Source organism: Pelecanus crispus, chromosome 3 (genome assembly GCF_030463565.1).
Source record: "Pelecanus crispus isolate bPelCri1 chromosome 3, bPelCri1.pri, whole genome shotgun sequence".
Classification (NCBI taxonomy): Eukaryota; Metazoa; Chordata; class Aves; order Pelecaniformes; family Pelecanidae; genus Pelecanus; species Pelecanus crispus.
The window spans coordinates 101663335-101681435 of record NC_134645.1 but is presented as its reverse complement, the minus strand read 5'-3'; the positions used below and the strand labels follow the sequence as shown (position 1 = coordinate 101681435).

The following is an 18101-nucleotide window of genomic DNA, read 5'->3' as shown; positions in this document are numbered from 1 at the left end:
GGTCAGTCCATAACGGCTCCTCTCTGCCGCTCCTTCCCTCTCACACTTCTTCTGCTCCAGTGTGGGTCTTTCCCACAGGCTGCAGTCCTTCAGAATAAACCTGCTCCTGCATGGGCTTCCTCTCCACATGACCTAGATCCTGTCAGGAGCCTGCTCCAGTGTGGGCTCTCCATAGGTTGCAGCTTCCTTCAGGGCACATCCACCTGCTCTGGCACGGGGTCCTCCACAGGCTGCAGTGTGGGTATTTGCTCCACTGTGCTCCTTCATGGGCTGCAGAGGGACAACCTGGTTCACCATGATCTTCTTCAGGGGAGGTTTATATCGGATATTAGGAGAAACTTCTTCATCAAAAGGGTTGTCAAGCGCTGGAACAGGCTGCCCAGGGAAGTGGTTGAGTCCCCATCCCTGGAGGTATTTAAAAGATCTGTAGATGTGGTGCTTAGGGGCATGGTTTAGTGGTGGACTTGGCAGTGCTAGGTTAACAGTTGGACCTGATGATCTTAAAGGTCTTTTCCAACCTAAACGATTCTATGATTCTGTGATTCTCCATGGGATTTCAGGAGAGTATCTGCTCCAGAGCCTGGAGCGCCTCCTCCCTCTCCTTCTTCTCTGACCTTGGTGTCTGCAAGGCTGTTTCTCACATACTTTGTCTGCACTGCTGTCTCTTACAGACTTCTGTGTAGTGTTTTACCCTTTCTGAAATATGTTTTCCCCGAGGTGCCACCATCTTGCCTGCTGGGCTCAGCCATGCCCTGGGGTGGGTCAGTTGGAGTCAGCTGGAACCAGATGCGTCTGGCATGGGGAAGCCCTGGCCTCTCCTCACAGGGGCTGCCCCTGCAGCCCCCACTGGCAGCGCCTTGCGATGGACACCCAATACACTGTGTGCAGCCAAATCCTCCAAAGCACTCTGTCCTAGATGTCTAAAACATGACTAGTGAATTTGGTGTGCCTCAATTTTTTGTTTTAGCTTTTTCAGTGTGTGTCTAATGATAAGTTCCAAAATCACGACCCTTCCTCCATAAAGACGGGAAATTTGCCTGTGCCGAAGAAACTTATGTACCTGGAGATTCTGGTCACACAGTGCCAATGTCATCCTGTCTGTCCATATATCAAGTGAGAGGCAGAGATCACTTTTTCAGAAGCTACTCTTTTAGAGAGGTATAGATATAGAAATATATACCTTTTAGAAAGGTATACATATATAGATAAAGGTATATAGATAGACAGATGGTGTTCAGATGGTACATTCTATACCCCTGAAAAGAAAGCCCTATAAAAGGATGCAGTCTTAGCATTATAAAAAAATTCCCTTGAAGAAATGCACTGTTGATAATCGTACGCCATAATCAATACTGTTCATCAGCTAAATGGAAATACTATTATCTAAAGTGCTAAAGTTCAAATATAACGTTTGTAAAATCTCCTGTATAAGGTCATCAGAATAAGCCAAAAGCCATACTAGCAGTAGCCAGTCACCGAAGCTACATTATTATAAAAATTACTTTCCTGTTAAACACTTTGAAAAGATGGTTACAGCGTTCACCTGAAAGTCATGCGTGTCTTCTACACAGAAAGAAAAGGTGCTATGTAATGATGTCTTACAATATCTAAAGACATTGTCTGATTCCATTTTATCCATTTTATATTACTCTTTGTCCTATTTCTTATCTTGAGATGCAAAAAAATTTGTATTTTATCACAAAAGCAGAGTCCCACAAGAGTCCATTACTTAAAGTAACTTATACCTTTTGATGGTTGGGGTTTTTATGTTGTGATACAAAAATAGACTATAGTACAGGGAAATTAAAAAAAAAAAAAAAAAGGAAAAAAAAAATCTAGTAACAGCCAAACCTAAATGCTTAAAAGGCAGGAGTTTTCTTCAGTTATGTATTATTAAAAGTTAAGACTTTAGTTATGTCAGGCTTCCAGCAAAGCTGAGATATATTTATGTGAATTAATGATCTGTATGATTAAATGACCTAATTTCATCCTATTTAGTGACAATATCTTATCAACAGCAGGATGGAGTACTGGAATAATTTCTAAGAAATATATCAGCTGTACCATAGAGAATTCTAATGAATTATTTTTAAAGCTGCTGAAAGGAGATTTGTCATATGAAAATAATAGTTTTAGTGTTAAAATTGACAACATATTAAGACAATGAACTACCTGACAGTAACTAATAAAGCATAAGGTGTATTTCCATAAAGTTAGCATATGAAAGTTTAATGTGTATATTTTAGATTTGCTAAATACATATAGTTCTTCTAATTTCTTAACAAGAAAGAACAATCCTGCTCCCAAAGATGGAGCAACTGTATATGTAGGTTTGAAAACTAAAACTAAAAAAAGGTAATTTTTTGGTCATTTTATCTGACTGTGTAGGATACAGAAGCATTCAGGGTAGATCTGGGTAGCTGCCTAGAGAGAGAAGGCAGACCTAAACTGGCACCAAGGATTCAGATGAAGGTTAGTTAGAATTCAGATTTGGCTGAGCAGAAGCCAGTGATCAGAAATCTCAGCTCAAAACTTTCTGCCATCAGCATCATTCTGCAGTTCGTATTAGCAGAACAAATTCTTTGACTAACTTGTGGTATTAAATATATTGTGTAAAAATTCACTCTGGAGCAATGTAGAATTTGCAGCAGATTTCCTAAATCAAAGTTCATTTCTTTAGCCCTCAGTACATCCTTCTTTTCAGCTTTTATAGATGAAGAATTTCCTTACTGGTGTTCTCTTAGTTTCTAAAATGTGGGGGTTTTTTTCTGCAATAAAAAAAGTGTTTGCTCTCATGTTTAACCCTACCAAGTCAGTTGCATTTTTGACACTGGGTAGGTGGATGAAAAAGGAATCTAGAATACTCTTCCCAAATTTAAGGTTTTCCAGAAGTAAGAGTTCTTTTCAAGTTTTTATGCAATTCTCTATTACTCAATATTGAAATCTTATCCATTATATTTAAATATTTCAGCAGTCTGTGGTCATTGTGTATATATTCCAGGTACACACTACTTTAAGAGTATATAAATGTCCATTACAAGTTATTGAAGGTCTTGGACTAGGAATGTCTACACCATGACCTTTTTTTTTTTTAATTTTGGTTTATTACAGCCCTAAACATACTCTGAAGGTAGAGAAATTCATTCATATATATACAAAAAACTGTACAATTTCTCAAAATGCCTTTTCTTCACTTTTAAAAATGTTCTTATATCCCCCCAAGGTTCTTCTTCTAAGAATAAATTGAACTTGTTTATAGGATGCTCAGTGGAAAACAATGAATGGGTTTCATATAATACAACGCTATACATTCCTTACTAAAAAATTCAGATTACTAATACTTGTTGTTTTGGCTTCATAAATACCTAAAACATATCACTAAGGGTGTTCATCATACTTTACTAGTTTATGTTCACATACGCATTACAAGCTTGCCTGATTTCAATTAAGAGAAACAGATATGAAGATTGATGTGCTAATTTTTCACTTTCTTTGCACTTTATTATTATTTCTTGCATTAAAATTATGAGGTTGAATTTGTATAGCTGAAGAGAACACGTCCTTCATTATAAATATTTATCTTTTGAAAAACTGAATTTCTTCAAAGATTTTTTTTTGATAAATTGGGGATAAGTATGATTTTGTATTTTTGTATCAGGGTTAAAACATGATTTGACAAAAGATGTATTATAAGAACTGCCAATGATTCAAAGTAGTACTTCGGTATTTGTGTTACTGTTGTGACTGTTGAACTTTTTAGCGCATCAATGAATCCAAGATACACTAGTCTCTTGAGCCATCAGAAGGATTAGTACTGAGGTTCAGCTAACTAGCAAAGTTCTCAGAGGTAATCTAGTTTCCTGGCATTTAGGTAGAGAAGACACACCTACTCATATTTTAGAGAGAATGTTTTATGCACATATGAGATATGAAATGTGAATCAGTAAAGTTAGAATACAGTAAAAACAGTGAAAATTTCAAATTTCAGTAACAGGAAATTTTTGTCGTAAAGAGGGTGGAATTGGATCTTGAAAAATAAGAAGCATATTTTAACAATTTTAAGTTATTAATTTCTGTAATGCTGTAAATCTATCAATGTATCTTATTTCCTTGAGTATTTGTAAGTGATAAATTATTTTCCACAGCTATATTGAAATTTTTGTGATTTGTATCTTACTATTCTAAGCCCATTAAAAAAAAATCATTATTTTGTTTAGATAAATAAATATTATTCTGGCATTATTCACTGTTGTTTTAATGATCATATATAGCACAAACATTCCTCCAATTAAATTTTGTTTTGGAAGGTTCCTATTGAAGTTTCCTATTGATTTATGCTTTATTTAGTAGTGAAAGAAATGAAGAAAATGCTTGCAATTTTTCATGGCATCAAGATCCCTTATTTTTATGACTGATGTAAATAAGTTTTTTCACTAATATTCTATAGAGTAATCAAAAACTAGATAGCAGTATTATAAATCATTGAAAAATAGGAAATATATTTCACATGCTTAGTAAAAACTTTAATGAATCTATTTTAAAATCAATTTTTAATTTTTTTCTCAAAATGAAAAAAAATCTGCACTCATGGAAAAGTGCAGATGCTGTGCTAAATTCAAATAATTCTGTCTTTTGAAACATAATATAAACATATTTAATACACTGAAGAACATCAGTATTGTAAGAATATCCTCATTTTGGCTGCGTCTAACTGTATGTGTTCAGTTTTTTTCTATATACTAATTACAGAGGTGTGTCTTGGTTTCTATTAACGCAGTGACTATTGGTGATGGAAAAACCCAAGAACTCTGGAATTTCCCATGGAGAAAATATTGATGACTTCACACTTGCATTTATGACAATTTCTAAAAATAGAGACTGTCTTGGAAAGTTCATACAGACATAAACATGGCAGACCAGAGCTTGGTCTGTTGGAGGATTGTCCTGTTAAAGCAGAGGTCCCATTGTTTTTTGTTGTCCCATTTCTTTTTTTTTTTTTTTTTAGGTTGGAAAAGACCAACCATTAACCTACACTACCAAGTCTACTCTAAGCCAATCAAGGGTAGACTAGACTAAACCATGTCCCAAAGTGCCACATCTACCCGTTTTTTGAACACAAAAAAACTTCAAACACTATATTTAAGTAAAATAAAAATGGAAGACCACAAGTCTCAATCAAAAGCAGTTTGATCAGTCTACCAATCTTCTCTGACAACGGAATTCTCTTAACTCCAGCCAACGACAAAGTGTTAGCAGCTCTGCACTTCTTAAATATAGTACTTTATAAAACCACAAAATCTGAAAGAGCTTACTTCAGTATCAGAAGCAGCATAACTATTAGCATAGCTTTCTTGTAGGGTTAATGAACCTTGCTTGTTAATCAGGCTAATTAGCTTGCTTTATTCAGATCCAACCAAATGTCTACACCACAGAGTACAGTGAAGAATCCAGACTTTCATCCATCATGTTTGCATTCTCATTGGGACAGTTATGCATTTCCAGGTACAACACTATATATCATGTGTAATCACATAAGCTTTTGAAAAAATATATATTTTAATAATAAAAATTCCTACTATTACATCCACTTTGCATAACGAAACTGTATAAAAGAAGATACAAAACACTTTTTCCTTTCAAAATGTATGGGTTTACTATTTATGCAGCATCTCTTCACTATTAAGCCATGCCAAGATCATTCATTAAGCTATCTTCACGCACTGCTAACACAAAATTCTTCAGGTGTCCTTCCAGATTTATCTTAGCCTAGCATTGAGAGTTTCTGAGGGAAAACTAAAAGGAAATTCATCCTTTTCCTTCTAATTGTACATCAAGGTAACTTATGCTCTCATATCCCCAAATAAATGGCATTACTGTTATGGCATACTTTGAAGAAAAAAACTCATTCAATTTTAATGTATATAACGCCTAACTATGATCGCCTTTAAATTTTTTAGTTGAAGTTAAAAAATAGCGCTGCTCACTTTTGACATTGCAGAGGTGCTACTGACATATTTCTTGCCCAGCAAAGGTATCTTAAACTGTATCTAGTAAAACAGAGTTACAATTCCTCATAAAATAATAATTTAAATAAAAATAGAAATAGAACCTCCACTGCATATACAGGAAAGCTCTTATGTTCATTATTTGTAGCATATTTGATAATATTGAAAGGTTTAATTTGGGAAGATATCACCATGCATTTAAAAATAAGAGCTTGTTTCAGACAACAGCAGGCAAAGCAGAAAATTGGGAAGATAACAGCCACCTACCTAATGAATAGAAATGTATTCCAAAGAAAAACAGGCAATGAAAAACAAGTTACTGGTGGTCTAGTCAGACAGACAGTTGCAGATACAAGTACTTTCATTTACAAGAACTTGATCATCAGGGCATATCCAAATTCTCTCTGCTCCCATGTATTTTGTTATTGAATACATGTAATTTATTAAATGTTTTTATTATTTATTTATTTACTGTTACTTTCTTGCTAAAAGCCAGCAACTACAGATCCTCTGATAAGCAAAACTTATTTTTTTTCAGAAATCCAATATGACATTTGTTGTCAATGAAAGTATGGAGGCATAACTTGTCATTTTTCAATTAAGGTTTAGCTTGAGTTAGCTGTTCTGAAGTGGTACTCTTGTTAGAACTAAGCTAGCACTAAAAATATCCAGTAATATAGTGACTTTTGTTTTTAGGCAATTTACAGACATTATCTATTTAACCATTGCAATATCTTTGTTAAATGGTTACATTTATTTATCTACACATTCACCTACCGAATATGAACTGGGATATTATCACCTACAGAATATGAACTGGGATATTAATTAATTTACCCAAGGGTACATAGGGAATCTGTATCACATTTAGATTAAAATTCTCCTCTTTTCAGCTCATTGTTAGGTATGCACATAACTACACAATTTTCCCCCTCTCTAATTCAGCTTGCCACTATATTAATAATGTAGCTGCAAATAATAATACAGAAAATCTTAACACTTTTCAAAAACAACTGATCATTTCTACAGATATCCTCTGGTTCACTGTGAGTTACTTGATTCTTTGACTGGTGATGATGAAGAGTCACTGCTATACACAGCATTTTAGTAGAGTCAATAGAATGAAACTCATAGTTTCTAGTTTATATGTGTCCACTACATAAACCTCATTGTTCCAGATGAATACTTGGACTAACCTCATAGGCACAATACAAAGGAATGAATAGTTACAGACACTCAAACCATACATGCACACACCCCCTGAAAATGATAACAAAAATTAATGGGATAAGGCCTGTCTACAGAGTGACTGACTTTTCTTTAAAGAAGAAAGAGGCACAAGCAACCTACTAAGACAACATCACAACAATTTTCTTTCCTATGACTGGCACACATTCTGCTGTGTGAAAGAGATCTCCTTTCAGATCTGTGGAAGGGGGTGCAAGATGCTTCTATCTAAAACCCACTATATGTAAGAGTGTTAGCAAACACCAATGGGAGTTAAACATGGGATAGCAAAGCAGTGCATTGAATGTGAGAATCTCCATCTCAGAAGAACAAAGGAGGTAATATTTGTGTTAATGTTTAGCTACAGCCTTTATTCTGTAAAACAATTGAACACATGCCTACAGTCATCCCAATGAAGCAACAAACGTGAAAGCATCATCCTACCTTTGAAGATATAACTCAGTGTTGTCTTCAGTTCCCAACTCAGCAGGGTACCACCCTTAAAGCTTTTAAGGATCTCTTGATATAAAGTACATTAAAGTCCCCTTAAAATCAGTTGCTTTCCTTGAAAGGGATGGTTGGAGACTTGTTTCGGTACTCTGACTTTTACAGGTTTTACTGATCGCTATCGGTTTCTCTTCTAAACACTCCAGTATTGTAAGCCTTCTTAGATCATGACTGTATAAAATTAGTTTTTCTGACCTTATTTTCCATAGTAACAATGAGCTTATAAGTGCATATGTCAAAAACAAAAACCTTTTTAGAATTTATCAGTAATTTTTTATCCATATTTATGAATTAACTTGCCAGTTGCTAAATCTCTACCTCAGCCTCCTTTGGCCACAATGATTATAAAAAAATGGAGAAAGCCTGCTGATCCTGGTCAAAAGATTGCTAAGGTCAGGAATTTCTAACCTACCCTTTTCTATGTTTTCTTAGTCAACATACAGTAACATGCAAAATCCCAAATTATACAATGCATATATAATTAGTAAAGCAAAATCTTCAACATGATATTTCTTTCTCCCTTTACTTTGCTGGGTCTTTTTACACTGTGTGCTTAGTTCAGCTGCCACCTGGCCTGATTCATCTTGGATGTCCCTTATAACCTGTCCAGTATCTTCCAACCTCATACAGTATCCTGGATACTTAAGGGCACTTCAGATGGCACAAAGTGCACATGCTCAGGCAACCAGACTGAGGTCATACATACCTTAGAGCAGTCTTTAATTCTTTTAGGTGTGAGTAATGTAGCCAGCAGAACAGGATTCCAAAGACTGGGATTGTGGATGTTTGCTCAATTTCAACACATTTTGCTGCCTAAAACCTACACTTTTTTGAAGGAATATGTTGCTATAAGGTGCTTATACAGACAGACATAGAATAATTGGAAAACTCCAGTTCTGTCATATTTCTTTACCAGTATGTTCCAGTACTACAAATACTTTTTAATCTAAATAATTTATTATTTATAAAAATTAGTCCTAGGCAAATTGTCATGGACACTCATTGAAAAAATTTTCCTTTTTATTAGTCTAAATAACTAGCTCTGTACCTTTCAAAATGTAAGCAAAATGCTTTCACCATACAAGTCTTTATAGCACCTGAGTAACAAACATAGAACTTGCACACTATGCCAAACTAACAATTGTATAAAAATTATAAATGCTTACCAAAGGGGCAATTGCATTTGAAGGTGTTCATGTGCTCTTCACAGGTTCCTCCATTCCAACAGGGTCTGTCTAGGCACTCATTCATGCGAACAGAACATGTTTCTCCTGAAATTTTAGATTAAAAAAAAAAAAAAAAGACCAATGTGCTGGTGTGTTCAAATCATAGAGACATATTTGTAGTGAAAAAGGACTATGGGTTTGTCACAGTCTAAATGCTGACCCCACTGACCAAGGTGCACTTACTGAGTACACAGGGATACTGATAGACACCCTGCGTGTCATGAATTTTTCTGCTTCATTGGTTACAAGACAGTCCATTTTGACAGGTAATGTTGGAAGCATGACAATCAGGAAAATAGAAAGCTTTCCTACTGAGGGTATGCATAATCCTGGAGCTTTTTTCCATTATAAAAAGTTACTATATTCAGGCAATTTTGTTCAGTTGTGTCAATCATTTTCTTTCATTTCACTCACTGTCTCCTTTGAAAAAGAATGGCAAAGTATCATTGCATATGAAAATCAGGCCAACATTAATTTACAGACAGTTATGTATAACAGTAGAGCTCAGCCTATCTTCTACAGAAAGTTCTTGATACTATGATACTGGATATTTCTCTTTCTCCATGTAATACAAAGAAGGAGAATGATCAAGTCACTGAAGAATATTTAATGAGGCAAAATACAGATGAGAGGGAATTAAATAATTCAGAGCAAAGGTAGTAAGTATAGTGAAATGCAGATTTGTATTCCACAATAGGGGTTCCTTTGATTTGTAACAGGAAAAGCTATTTCCAGTCACAGGATTATGGAGGCAAATCGTATGTTTAGTACTTATCACAGGTCACCAGTGTACAAAACATGCTGGACTTTCTGTGAACCTCACAGAAGAAGCTAAAACCGAAATTAATGCTGAAATTCCTCTGAATTCTTTGCACTGCAGAAAATATTTGTTCTCTTATCTGCAGCACACATACATGCCCTGTCATACAATCATATGAACCAAGACAGCTCTCAAAACCTGTTTTGTGAATCTACTAGATACAAAAGACCTTCACTGAAGAAGCCCATAGGAACACCAAGGTTTTTTTCCACAGATAAACTTATGTCAGAGTGGCTCCTATTAGGGTTTTTTCCTGCCTCTGAACATGTTCTGCGTTTTTCATAAGACTTTAAGATACCTGGATGAAAAGGGGGAGACACAAGCAGAGACCAGGGAGAGTTCAGGTAACTCAGTGAACTGAAAAGCTATCTGCTAGCAGCAGCTGCTGAGTGCTGCCTAGAGTGCACTGGAGCGCCAGTGAGGAATACAGACAGTCAGGATTGGCCAAAATACAAATCCTGCTCTAAGTTTTTTTTAATTTTTTAAATTTTCTTTGAAGAGCTGATAAGGTAACAGCACTATGTGCAGCCTTTCTGATCTAATTCTGATATGTTGCTTTCCTTTTCTACTTCAGATCCATTTCCACAGTTATGTTCCTGATTATGGTAGGTCTCCTTTGAGGAAGATAAATGGAAATGCATTGGCCTCAGTTTTCTTCTGCACAGACAAGTGGAGAGCAGGGCAAACAGAGTTTCCTCTAAAAGTAAATCATCTGGCCACAAGCCATGGGTAAGCTGCAGCATGTACAAGAAAAACTCCTTGAAACAGATTCTTTCACCTCCCTTGAGTTGTTGTGTACTCCTAATAGAAAAAAGGTTAAAATAAAGAAAATGCAGTTCTAACAGAATGAGATCATCCTCATTTACTCATGATATCCAAGATTTGTGAACTTACTGCCTTTATGTGAAGATGTTTGCCTCTTGAATCTAAGGCAGCAAAGGTATCTTACTGAACTGGGTAGTACCATAATTTCAAGACATGGCTGTAACAGGTATAAATACAGTTCTTTGTGAACTGTTCTTATCCCTCTCCTTTGATTTTCTTTTCTTTTTGGGATAGGAAACTGGGTGTGGCATTCAGCAGGAAAATGAGTAAACTACATGTAGGCTTCTAGCTACAGATTTATACTTTAAAACTGAGCATTTAGGGTGAAATTCAGTTCCCTAAATGTCAGTATCTAATGCAATATTGGATATCCTGTATTCAGTCTCAAGAAAATAATCCTTAGGGGATGAAATGGACAATAAGCAGAGACAGTAGCAACAGTTTTATAACAGTACCATAAATTGGTCATTCAGGCTAGAAATCCTGGTAGGAAATAAGTGAAAAGAACAAAGACACAGAGGGAAGCTGTCAACTGAAGAGTATTTCCAAAACCGAACAGAAATAGCATGTACTGGGCATGGTGAACCCTTTGAGGAATTCAATAGCAAAATAACACCTGATCAAAAGGTTAATTCTGTGGCCATGTTTTGACTGAACTCTATGAAATGATACAACACCTGGGGAGTCCTGAGAGGGTGGTGAAATAATGAAGGCTAGAGGAATTTGGGACATGAGATGAACGTTGGAGCTTTAGCTGTGTTGAGGAGTAGTGACAAAACCTGATTGTGTGTAGAAAAGGTGAGAGTCAAAGCCATTCTCCCATTCAAAGTCTGACAGGAAGCACAATGATTCTGTCAATATGAAAAAGGATGCCAAAAAAGATAATTTTACATCTTCATTTGGAAAAAAATAAATATCTGCTATAATGTATAGCTAAGAAATTCTCACCAGTAGCATCAGAAACTGAATTTCATTTCCGATATCATGCCACTACCCCCCATTATTTTAAGACTTCAATGAGTACATTTTCTTTTAATGTATTAAGCTATATTGCAACACTCCATAGGTTAAAAGACTTAGTTCCAATTTAGATAATTAATCCCAAGTGTCTAAACTAATACTGTACAGTAGAGATATATTTGTTTAACAGAAAACTATCTGGTTTCAGGTATTTTGCTTTTATTTACCTGTGGCTATGCTAGATGTGTATGAATTCCATTCATCATTTAGGAGAACAAGAAAATGAGAAAAAAAAATCCCTGCTCTGATAACAAAGGTGCTGATTTCATGCTGGGGGCTGTTATTATAGCTAAATTACTTCAGCTGACAAAGAAGCAATTACATGCCACTCAGATTCATCTGAGTTATCAAGAACTGAGAATACGTTTCTCATAACTAATGAAAATACTTGTGAAAACCACTGACTGATGTACAAGTTGTGCTAGCTAACAGTACTTGCAGAATGATTTAGAAAGATATCAAACTTTCTAAAATATTTCAGTTGAAAATGCTGTTAACACATTAAATACAGACAGTTCACTGTTTTTTTTCCTGACAAACTTGCCGTATTGTTGACATACACAGCTAAGACTTAGTTTCTATGCATCTCTGTTACCATTCCTTCAAGATAACTTTTGTTTTCCTTCTAATTTTGCTATCTAGCCACTGAAAAATATACTATTTACAGATACAAAAACCTGATATTATTTTTAATCTAAAAGTTAACAGTGCAGTTTGGTAATTCTGTACATCTCAGAAAAGGCTAGGAGAAGAGCATTTTTTTCCTATAAATCATGTTAAAACTTGGAAAATCCTTCATGTTTCAGTGCAATTCCTGCCAATCAAATGCTCATGTAGTGAAAATAAAGGTAATTGCTTTTTGTGTACTGTAGACAATAACTAGCTCTTCTGGTTATGTGCCACAACACGGAGTGCCATTAAACTGAGAGTTGCACCTGACAAAAGGCATGTCCCAAAACTTCTTGCAACCAGTTGTTAGGGAAATTTAAGAAGTCATGTCCTCAGAGTACAAAGGCAAAATATGGGCAGTATTTTTTAAATATTTCAGAGAGAATCAAAGAATCTATGAAGCTACTCTGAGACCATATTTTCTGAGTATTCGAGACATGAAAAAAAGCTGGACACGTACAGACAAGCCTTTTTTTCAGTATGCAGCTAATCTCAACTATGCATTTGAAATGGATGATAAGAACCTTCATTGAACACCAGATAAAAATCATTAATTGGCTACAAATTACTTTCAACATCAAAGTATGTTAATATAAATATTTTCTGGGTTTACACTTTTAAGGTTAACATTAATACAACACATCCAAACACAATTGGTAGTAAAGCATAATGTTTAATTAGTTATTTAATAAATCATAGCTTAGGGCCTGAATTCCTAAACAATTTACAGGGATCATGTCATCAAATTCTGAAGTACAAAAAGAGTGTTAAAACTGATCGTGAGCTGATTCTACTTCTAACTCTACAGTGTGTTTTATCCTGTATAAAATTGCAGTGTTGTTAAAATATATAACAAATAATTACAGCTGATTAAGAAAGTCCATTACTCTTGTAAATTGCATGTCCTGATGTTTAATAGCAACATTTTCTACAGGCACATTGATGATACAGAAGAGACAGATTATTCTGCAGGAGCACAAAGTCTTGAGGAGCACGTAAGGACCTGAGTAGGTGCGTGCTAAAAAATTTGGCAAAGATATTGAACACCAGCATTACTGATGTAACTTACTCCATTTTAAAAAATCATGCTATTTTAGCAAATGGAGATGTTCTGAAGTTCTCAGGTAAATATAACTGGAGATCAATGACCACAAAGAAAAATTCCCTTTCATAAATATAATGGATGAAGCCTCATTGAATATTCCTTCACTTCAAAAGAAAGAACAACTCTGTATGATCACTAGATTGAAAGTTTGCACCTTTCAGTGGTTCAAACTTTGTTTTATTTCTGCTTAAAGAGATTAACTTCACACTTTATCTGAACTAATTGAACTATTTTTAGATTATGCAGAATATCCACAAAACTGATTTCTCTTTTGTTTGCAGAATAAGTTTGACTTCATATCATTCTTAAATATAATATTCAGACATTAGAATAAAACTGGAATTGATTTGAGAGCTTATTTTCTCAGTGATACACATTACATATAAGTATCTTGTATTAATTACCACCACTACTATTAACATCTCTGAATTACAAAACACATGCAAAAATATCAAAATACAAAGTTTCATTTACATACGATTTATACCAAAATTTGTATTCTAGGCATAATGGAATATAAAGTTTGACAATGCAAAGGCAGACAGAATGACCACAATTAATAAAAGGATCTCTAAGAACATTTTTTTAACTAAAACTCCTTACTTGAGGAAATATTACTTCAAGACATAACCTGAATCTTTCCATTCCCAGGTCAGATGAAAAGCGAATTTAAGATTTAAAATTCTACTTAATGCAATCTTAATGAACTATTTTAAAGTCAACTAGTATCCAAACCAGTAACAATATATTTGAAGGTTGTCTTCACGATGCTCCTGCTTTACTGTCTACAATTCTGTAAAATGTATATGAATATAAAGCATTGAAGTCATGTACCTGAGAACAAATGGTGTCATTTTGTCGCTTTCTAAGCAACATAAGTTATTGTGTTAGACAAGAGAGGTATCAGCCTGAGTAACATTTCTGCTTACTTTGCAGAGAATGCAGTTATGAAAAAGGAAGACAGACAGTTCAGGTGTGGCCTTAGTGAACTTAGCTGACATTTCCCTTTCTCAACTTTGTCATTCTACACACGTGGTCATTTTTGTTCTTTTATTCAAGGTCTTTTCTGCATAAGAAATTGCAGTAGTTAAAAATCAAAAACAATTTTGTTTTATTTACTTCACACAGTGTAAACCTTTCTGTGAACACTTATTCCGTATTGAAAGTGATTTATCTGATGTTGTCTTAAACCACTTCACTGACTTAGCTTCTCTGAAAGAGTTTTAACTCAGATAAAGACTGTGGCTCTTCAACTGTAAACTGCCAAGAGCCCAGCTCATCTCTCTCCATGGGATTACACTGTACATCTGACAAGCCGGCTGCATTGGCACAGGGTGCCAAGGATAATCAGTCTCCCCTAGCAGAAAAAGCCAGCCAGAGCTCTCACAGAGGCTGCACTGCTCGGTGCCCTAAGCCACACGCCTAGCCCAGCCCTGTTTGATGCTGAAGATGTGGGAGCAGACATGAGCTGTGCTCACAGGATGGTCTTGCCCTATGAAAATAGGAACTGTATAAATGGAAATGGAAGCAGAAATGGTGTGTGAACAAGCCAACTGAACCCAATTGCCTTCCTTTGTGCAGCAGAAGTAATAATTTCATAATTTCAGGTGACCCTGCTAAGATAAGCAGATATCAGACCCCTGAGAACACTAATAGGCCCTAATTGCCCTGAGCAGCCCCACCTGGGACCTTCCCACACACCCTGCCCATCGTCCAATGAGCTCTGTTTCAGCTCAACTCTACTCAGCTGTAGGCATCCAGATCTGGCCTGAGCTGCTCTGTAGATGTGTTTGTTTCTAGTCCTGCCTCTGGTCCTGTCTCAAGAACAGACTCCAGCCCATGCTGTAATTTTTCTTTTTGGATGGACCCCTTGTATGTGCATTGCAGCTTTGTCTCTTGTCCTGTCTCCTGCTGCTTCTAACTTTCTTCCATGGATGGACCCTGGACCTGGTCCATCGCTTGTGATGCCTGGGGCTCATGAGAGACCCTGTTACCAGCCCCTGGATCTGCCCACACTGTTTAGATGCTGCAGGGCTGTGCCTTGCCTAGCGATGGCACTGCCTGCACTGGGGTTACCATTGGATCCTGGTTCTTGGCTCCCCTCATGGAGAAGCCTTGCGCTTGCTGCTCCCTGTAAACAGGGACAGTCTTCATTATGTATTAGGATGTCCACCAGCAGTTCTAGACTTTATTTGTACAAGGTGTTAAGTGTTCCTAAACTTAGTTGTGTTGAAAAGGATTGGTTTTTGCACAACTTCATGTATTTCCCTTCAAGATTTGGTTTTCATAATGGCATCAAGGATATACTGTTCACCTCTATCACAGAAGGGTGAAACTATTTAAAAAACATCTAAACAATTTAAAACCACTGAATAACTTGGTGAAAGTACAAACACTTAAATACTTCCTCAGATACACTCCAAATCGTAAGTGGACTTGTTTCGTGTATTTGTGGAATAAAAAAAGTAAAAACAAATCACAGAAATCTAAAGTAATAAAATGATATTAAAAATGCCTACATAGAATCATAGAATGCTTTGGGTTGGAAGGGATCTTTAGAGGTCATCTAGCCCAACCCCCCTGCAGTGAGCAGGGACAGCTTTAACAAGATCAGGTTGCTCAGAGCCCCATCCAACCTGACCTTGAACATTTCCAGGGATGGGGCCTCTGCCACCTCTCTGGGAAACATGCCATTTTGCTCTTTTGGACAAAAAGAGAGAATACTGAAGAGCATCATATATAGGATATATTAACGTCAAACTCAAAAAGCCACTGGAAGACCTACACTGGTCATGAGCCTTAATACTGTTATTTGTTATTTACACATGGGGAAAGCAATGATGGATTGCTATCTTGCTATGTGAGATACAGTATATATTCACAATAAAAAGATTTTTGAAATCTTAACTATACAGTCACTATCATATAGATAAAAACCCTTAAGAGAAACCAATGAGGCAATATTACATATCTACCTAGAGTTTTCAGCAGCTGTCTTCACATTTTTTAGACATCTAAACAAACAAGAGTTTTAATGAAGGATGTGTTTGGATAAAGACAGGCTTCTTTCAAATACTTCCAAGGAGAGCTTCTTTTAAACCAGAAATGAAGCACAGTGGTATTTGATTAGAAATACTGGTCATCATGAAAGCTGGAATCATTTGATGCTGAACACTGATGTTTTGAGATAGAGTTAACACAAAGATATGGAAGGAGGGATAGACTGGCAATGATTTTGAAAGTGAACAGGTTTATGTTATGTTTGAAGAACTGAGCAAGGAGAGGGCTATGTAGAGGTTCATCACGTCATTAAAAGGATGGGATAATTTTGTTGAAAAAATTACTTAATCAATTTTCAAAGATCATACTGCAAACTTCCAAGTTTGACATAGGCCAAATTCTCTTGTGGGCAGTGGAGAGTACTCCAGACATCTACAAAATGTCTCCATATTAAGGTTACCATCACAAGTACAGTTTACAGTTCAAAAGGAAAGACTGTGGTACATAATGTTACAAAGTATTTATTTTTATTGTGCAAATACCCAGCCTTGGATTTTTTATGAACTTGTTTTTTAACAAATCAGATTATGCTTTTCATGTTGACAAATCCCATTACAGTGCCTAAAGGGTGCCTAGCTAATAGAATATAAACTATTTGAGAAATGCTGATAGACATCAAATCAATCAATCATCTAGACAGAGGAGAGAGCTATGAGTTGTCTATGTAAAATTTTGCTTCTGAAATAAAAACTGATTCTAATGATATATCAAAGAGTACCCAGGGATTCATTTATTAGCAGGAGAGAAACTAAGCTGGTGACTGGGAACTCATGGCTTATTTGCAAATCTATGAATCCTAGTATAAAGTATCATAGTTCCCCAAAGACATACAGTCCTGAGCAACAATAACTTCTGTTTTATGCTTTAGTTTATTTACTATTGCCTTTGATATTTCATCTGAAAGTGAATTTACTATTTATGAAGAAAAATGAATTACATCTGGATATGTAAAAAAAAAAAAAAATTGAATTCCAGATAAATGACATAACAAACACACACACAAAAAGAAATGAGATAAGAATGAATGTGGTTTTTTAGTATTACACTGAGATACTCTTCACTGATTCATAATGTGCAGTTATGACAGAATTTCAAATCTGTTCTGTGCTGGAAAATATCCCAGGATCATAAACCTTCAGAGACTATATGAAAATGGAATTGCTAGGGTAGTGATAACATTTTTATAAGTTTAAACAGTCTTTTATTAATTGTTTGTGGCTTATACTCTCTGAAAAATCAGAATTCAATATATTCAGTGCATGTGATAATGAGTCACACTAAATGAGTAATATTGTGAAATTTCTTTTTTTTTTTTTTAATTTGCTTCTGTGGGAATGCTATTATATAATACTATTTCATTATATAATATTATATCATTGGGTGATAAAATAATAATAACAAAAAAATTTCCAGTAGTATGTCATTTATATAAGCATGTCCTCATGTTCACAGAGTCACAGGATGGTTGAGGTTGGAAGTGACCTCTGGAGTTCATCTTGTCCAACTCCCCTGCTCAAGCAGGAACACCTAGACACAGTTTTCCAGGACCACGTCCAGATGGATTTTGAATACCTCTATGGATGGAGACTCCACAACCTCCAAGGCCAACCTGTGCCACCGTTCAGTCACCCTCACAG

The 18101-nt window shown here is 35.7% G+C and overlaps 1 protein-coding gene across 1 annotated transcript in view; it reads right to left on the bottom strand.

Annotated features, from left to right (window-relative positions):
- Window positions 1–18101, bottom strand: part of LOC104027713 (protein eyes shut homolog) — a 961671-nt gene that overhangs the window by 791828 nt on the left and 151742 nt on the right. Inside the window, exon 11 of the mRNA XM_075707654.1 lies at window positions 8906–9010. Coding sequence (XP_075563769.1) covers window positions 8906–9010 — 105 coding nt within the window. The remainder of the gene's footprint in view (window positions 1–8905; window positions 9011–18101) is intronic.